This window comes from Aegilops tauschii, chromosome 5 (genome assembly GCF_002575655.3).
Source record: "Aegilops tauschii subsp. strangulata cultivar AL8/78 chromosome 5, Aet v6.0, whole genome shotgun sequence".
Classification (NCBI taxonomy): domain Eukaryota; kingdom Viridiplantae; phylum Streptophyta; class Magnoliopsida; order Poales; family Poaceae; genus Aegilops; species Aegilops tauschii.
This window is the reverse complement of record NC_053039.3, coordinates 436,033,004-436,039,234: the sequence shown is the minus strand read 5'-3', so window position 1 is coordinate 436,039,234 and position 6,231 is coordinate 436,033,004. Positions and strand designations below refer to the sequence as shown.

The 6,231-nt window shown below is 48.9% G+C and overlaps 1 protein-coding gene across 1 annotated transcript; it reads left to right on the top strand.

Annotated features, from left to right (window-relative positions):
• The first annotated feature begins 977 nt into the window (after positions 1-977).
• LOC109749111 (HVA22-like protein i) lies at positions 978-2,868 on the top strand. The gene is made up of 5 exons (XM_040388503.2): positions 978-1,102; positions 1,382-1,422; positions 1,551-1,649; positions 1,737-1,857; positions 1,977-2,868. The coding sequence occupies exons 2-5, from the start codon at positions 1,391-1,393 to the stop codon at positions 2,199-2,201; spliced, it is 477 nt and encodes a 158-aa protein (XP_040244437.1). The 5' UTR covers positions 978-1,102; positions 1,382-1,390; the 3' UTR covers positions 2,202-2,868.
• The last annotated feature ends 3,363 nt before the right edge of the window (positions 2,869-6,231 follow it).

The following is a 6,231-nucleotide window of genomic DNA, read 5'->3' as shown; positions in this document are numbered from 1 at the left end:
CTGGAGGAGAGAACATTGGTATTCTTCAGGGTGTTCAAGGCCACGCACAACATTAACTACATCAAGCTGGTGGTTCTTATGTGTTCTGACCCCGCCAGGTAATGGCATCTTCTGATTCTCATTTGTCCCTAAATTCATCATCTCACGCATTTAACATACACAAATTAGCTAGCGTTGATTTGACTTTGGTTTCTTTGCGTACATGTCATCTCAACCATAACCTGTACAAGCCGACCTATGCAGGTTTTGTTGATATTGACATCACAAAGGGCGAGATATCCTTGAGAAGCCTGGTATGCTACCGACGCTCGCCTGCGGCGACGAGACGTGCATTCACGTCTTCAACAACGGAAACGCAGACACCAAGGTGTCGCAACTCAATGGGAACACTATTTTCCTAATCTAGGCTCGCTCTTCAAAACAAATTCTTCGCAAATGTGCCAAACCTCGGGGTGGAGGGGGCACCGCCTCCCTCCTATTTGTACTGTTGCAAGTAGCAACTCACGGAGCGGGAAATGAAGAAACCGCCACTTAGTTTCTGAAATATGTATTCTATACTTAAGCTTTCGCATTCCTCGTTGAAGTATAGTTAGTCATTTCTACCCGCAAAAAGAAAAAAAAGCCAGTCATTTATGTCCTAAACCTACAGCTTGGCCATTCTGTCATGGCGCACCTGGGCACTCATATGCCACCTCGACTGCAAACACGTATGAGTTCAAACCTGAATTTGCTCCAAATTCTTCACACACAAAATGAAGAAGAATCTGCTCCAAATTCAAGCCACGCGAATGGAGGGGGCTCTGTTTTGGTGTGAAAATTAGAAGGGGGAAGTCACGCACCCCTGGCCGTGCTCATTTTAGCCCTTGTGTCTATCTGCCGCTTCGGTTGTAACCGCATCCCTCCCCGGAGCCTAATGGCGCGAAAGGACGGGGCGGTTGGACGCACGCGCATCCATCTCCACCTCCACCTCCAGCGCAACCGCTTCCCCCCACCCCCGCACATATTCAAACCACGCCCCCTTCGCCATTGCCCTCTCCCTTCCAGTCCATCCACGATTCCAATCCTCCCCGACCCCAAACGAGACCAGCCGCTAATCCACAAGGTAATCGTCACTCCTCGTTTGTTTTGCTGCACATTCGTCCGCACCAATCCTCGATTCCAATGCTTGCTTGCCTCCTCCGATCAAGCCCTGCACGAATCGCATCCAGATTCCATCGCATTTTCTCCCTTGTTCACCTAAGCTCACTGCGCATGAGATTCATTTGATCAGCATGGTTCATTTCTGTTCGGCGACATGAACGGACGATCATTCTCTGTCTGTGCATTATCTTTCCCTCAAGAACGGTAAATCTCTGAACATTGTGTTTTTTCGGCTTTGCAGTTAGAGACGATGGCGTTATCACTCATCACCAGATTGCTAACGTGAGTAGCAGCGCCCACGTTGCCTTCAAGCCCTTCAATTAATTCGCTAAATTGATGGCAAAAGTCCATTATAATTCGTTTTGCTCTTCCATCAAAATAATGCTAATTCTCTTTGCTCGTGCGCGCAGCCTGGCTCTGGGGTACGCGTACCCGGCGTACGCTTGCTACAAGATGCTGGAAGTACACCCGCCGCAGATCGAGCAATTGCTTTTCTGGTGCCAGTACTGGTATGTATATAAGCATTGGCGTCGACATGTACTGCATTGTTTTTCCGTGCCATTCTTCTCTCTGAATCTCTGTTGCTGTTGCTGCAGGATTCTCATGGCGACGCTGACGGTCGTCGAGAGGTTCGCGGACTGGATAGTGTCGTGGCTGCCGATGTACGGTGAGGCGAAGCTGCTGCTCGTCCTCTACCTCTGGCACCCCGGCACACGGGTAAGCAGTTGACAAGACACCCGGAGCCCGAGAGATGATCAACATTCAGATACACTTGATTCGGTATGTCTGTATGTGGCCAATTCTGAATCTGAAACTTAATGGTGTTCGGGTTTCAGGGTGCGGGGCACGTGTACGATGGCCTCCTCCGTCCGCTGGTGGCGAGGCACGAGCACGACATCGACCGGGGCCTGCTGGAGCTGAGGGCCAGGGCGAGGGACGTGACGGCGTCTCAACTCAAGGCGGCGGCTGCCGTCGCTCAGGCGTGGCTCGTCGAGGCTGCCCGGTGTGTTTCGTCGCAGCTGCAGGCCGCGAGATCAGACCGGGCATGCGCCGCTCATTGACGAGTAGGTAGCTGCTTGCCAGCCACAACACTGTCTGTCGCAGTCGATGTTTATACTCTGAAAAGATGCTGTACTTAAGAATACTTGTCGTGGTTTTATTTCAAATTTAAACTAAAACCATGATAAATATTTTAAAATGGAGGGAGTAAAAATTATACATGAGTTGCCGCTACAATGCAGGAAACTGTCGATGTTGATAGGCTTTCTCATCCCACGGAGACCTAGCCGCCGTCAATCTTCTCCAAGCCTCTCACCACCGCTGGACGGCTTCGCCGGACAAGGCCCCTCAGTGCTAGTGGCAGCGGGGAGGATCTTCCCACAGGGGAGTTCAATCAGTGGTGAAACCAGCCTAGAAAATTAGTGGGGTCAATTTTCTGAATTTTTTCGTCACAATGTACAAAAGTTGTAAAGTGGTTTAGGCAGTTTTTCTGAAAAGCTGTGGGGTCAGCGGACCCCACGGCCCACACATAGAAACACTACTGAGTTCAATGCGGCGGGGTTGGCCAATTGCGATGCATTGGTGCTGATAGCGGTGGCGGATGTGCGTCGCCAGTCGGGGAGCGGTGGCCTTGTGCCGGCAGTGCCCAAAGGTCTCTGGAGACAGGGCCCTAGAAATTTTTTTGAGCAAAAGAGAGGCTTTCCCTCTCCAATTTCATATAAAGGAATCCAGTTCTAGTAGCATAATCTCCTTACATGGCGCGCAACGAACTAAGACAACTAGACTAATACAAAGTATCATTACAAGCCAGCTCAACAGGGAGCAGAATTGAACTAGTTCAGCATCGAAACAAAAGCAAACACAGGAGATAAATGAAGCACAAGCAAGCAAAAGCTGCTGAGAGAACATCGGGATTAGGATGGCAATTCATCTTCTCCAGTTTCCCAGCCTCAGCACACCCAGGTGCCATCCTTGCGACGCGCTGAAGATGTCACTTGCCACCCGTTCTACCACCTTTGCTCCCAGCTGCAAGATTCTTCTCTCTGGGTCCTTGATCTACAAAATAGACCAATCCAAGATCCAGTTGCAAATCAGTTTCACTACACACAAGGGGTCATTGCTTTTTCTTTCAAAAATTACATCATTGTGGCATTTTCATATAGCCCATAATAATGCAGAAACACCAACAAGGGCCATTCCCCTATCTGATTTAGCGAAGGTTCGAGCCCATCTGCCAAAACAATCACTAAAATCAACGGTATAGAATGAAGATCCAAAGAGCATCTAAGCAGATTCCAAATCAACTTGGCCACCGAGCAGGAGAAGAACAAATGATCAATTGTCTCATCTTGCCCACAGAAAATGCAATTTTTGTCTCCCTTCTAGCCCCTTTTTAGTAGGTTATCTCTAGTCAGAACGCTTCTTTTGGTTAGTAACCAAAGAAAGACCTTTATTTTAGCAGGCACCTTGACTTTCCAAAGAAATTTCTAAGGGAAGCCAATTTCTGTTTTGACCAGGAAAAGATAAAAGGGATTTAACAGAAAACATTCTGTTTGCAGTCAGCATCCACTTGGATTTATCTCTGCCCCCATATGCATTAACATCTTCACATCTAAACTTTAGGCTATCCCACAGGACAGCAACTTCATCATTTAATCACCTTCTGAAAGAGAAGGCCTGCCACCCTTTTAACAGCACTTCAACCATTGAGATATTATGATTAATGTTAATGAAATATAAATTTGGGTAGGCCTCTTTGAGTGGTTTATCTCCCACCCACCAGTCCTCCCAGAATCTAGTGTTTTTACCATCCCCAATCTTTTTCTTAACATGTCTGTAGTAGATTTCCGTAATTTCCAAAATGTTAGACCAGAACCGGGAATCTCCAGGTCTGTGTTGGATCCCAGAAATGCACTTATCTTTTATATATTTCCTCCAAAGGATATCTTGCCACAACCAAGATTCATTCTTAATTTTCCAGAGCCACTTAGCTAATAAAGCCTTGTTGAAACAACCTAGATTAGAATTCCTAAATCTCCTTGCATTTTGGGCAAACAACAAGTCTTCCATTTAACTAAGTGGTATTTTTTCTTGTGTTCATCAGCCTGCTAGACCAGCCTGGCTCTAAAGAAGTCCACTTTTTTCCCTCACTCCAGCAGGAAGTGGGTAAAATGACATCATGTATATATGTATATTAGATAAGCATGATTGAACCAGAGTAATTCTCCCTGCTATGTTAAGTAATCTTCCCTGCCAGCAGGCACACCTTCTTTCTATCTTCTCTCTAACACTCCCCTACATCTTATTCCTGAGTCTCCTATCTGAGACAGGTAAGCCCAAATATTTTAAAGGCAATTTACCCAATTCACATGTGAAGATTTCCTGGTAAATGCCAGCTTTATCTACAGCCCCACCTAGCAAGAAAATTTCACTTTTGTGAAAGTTAATACTCGACCCAGACATCTGCTCAAAGGCAGTTAAGATAAACTTTAGATTTCTAGCATTGTCTTCATCATCTTATAGTAAGAAAATAGTGTCATCAGCATACTGCAACATGTTTATCGACAGGGCCCTAGATGGTCACACGCTTGACTTTGGCCCAGATTTGGCGTACAGTGTCCTAGTTTAGTCTAGTTCTAGCAGGCTCTGTGTCTTGGTTGGGGCTACAAGGTGATGGCGTTGCCACATTGCAGGAATAATGTCCACTTCAACCTATGTCCGTTTCGGTGCTGTGCCTTTGCGGCAGTGGAGAGTGTGTGGAGGTGTGTTGTCAATGGATCTTCCTGAATCCGACCGGCTTTGGTCTCCAGTTGATCTTTCAGCGTTAGCGTTCAGGGCCTTTGGAGTATCTACGGGTTCTCTTTGACGTCTTCTTCTCAGAGTCAATGATTTGCAACATATTCCTTAACATCGCGGTGCATCCTCAGTCCTCACACTAAAAACCTTGTATCACAGAAAAATTGTCACTCCAATCAAATTAACTCGAATCAATCACAAGAATAATCAAATACAGCCAAAGATGGGAATGATCGCTGGCGGAGGGTGGCAGGTTTGGGTGCGACTCTTGGGAAGGAGCTCGTCCCTGAAACTCAAAATCGATCGCTATGTTACCCTCTGATCGTAGACATAAAAAGGATATTGTCAGAGTTGTCAATCCATCACATAAACGTGTCTCGCAAAAGAAAAAGGGCACTCTAACGATAGTAACTTGAATCAATCAGAACTCACAAGAATGATCCACCTGAAAATTCACGCAGACACGCGACCAGTCTGACTACTAATCATGATTCATTCATATAAAATCGACGTGCATCGGTACAATTTTTGATAAAGATTGATGGTTTGAAGCGGAGAACAAACAAAGGGTGAGATTATTTGGGAGGCGTGGCGTCCGTTGGCGTTTGCGTTCCGGCAGACTGCTGCGGGTTCAGTTCAGGTGCTTCAACATCCTCCAATAGGCGGAAGACTCCATCTTGTCGACGAACGCCCTCATGTCGGCGCACAGCGCGTCCACCGTCGCCGCGCGCTCCGTCAGCGCCCTGGCAAACCCCTGGTCCTCGCCCCCGAATCCGCCGCGCCTCGCCTGAGCCTCCCGGCAATCTCGGCGAACTCCTCCACGAAACGCGTGGCCGCGGGCCCCTGGGCATGTGCCTGTGCCCTCGCCGCCGCCATCTGCTCCGGCGGGGACGAGGCGACGTGGGGCATCTCCTTGAACAGGTGCTCGATGTAGTCCACCGCCCCCAGGCAGACGATGTCCTCCGTCTCCGCCGTGGCCACCGTCCCGAGGCACGTGTGCCGCAGGCGCCGCGCGCCAGACGCGATCTCCTCGGCCTCGGCGCGCCTGGCGTCGTACCACGCGGCCTGGCCACGCAGGGCGTCTGCCAGCGGCTGCTCGCCGGCGAACAGGGCGGCGCCGCGCCTGCACTCGTCCCCGTCCGCCGCCAGGATGTTGATGACGTCGAGGGTGCTGTCCTCGAGGCTCTCGGACCAATCCAGCTTCACGAAGGCGTCGTCGTAGGTTGGAGATTCCATCTCCTGAAGGGACCTCGTCACCTCTGAACGTAAGAGGGGTAGCTTCTCCTCGTAGTCTGG

What these genes read in the sequence shown, in the direction of transcription:
- LOC109749111 (XM_040388503.2), top strand. Translation starts at nt 1,391, where the DNA reads ATGGCGTTATCACTCATCACCAGATTGCTAAC. An exon ending in CTTTTCTGGTGCCAGTACTG is followed by an intron (nt 1,650 to 1,736) that starts GTATGTATATAA and finishes CTGTTGCTGCAG; the next exon opens with GATTCTCATGGCGACGCTGA. An exon ending in TCTGGCACCCCGGCACACGG is followed by an intron (nt 1,858 to 1,976) that starts GTAAGCAGTTGA and finishes TTCGGGTTTCAG; the next exon opens with GGTGCGGGGCACGTGTACGA.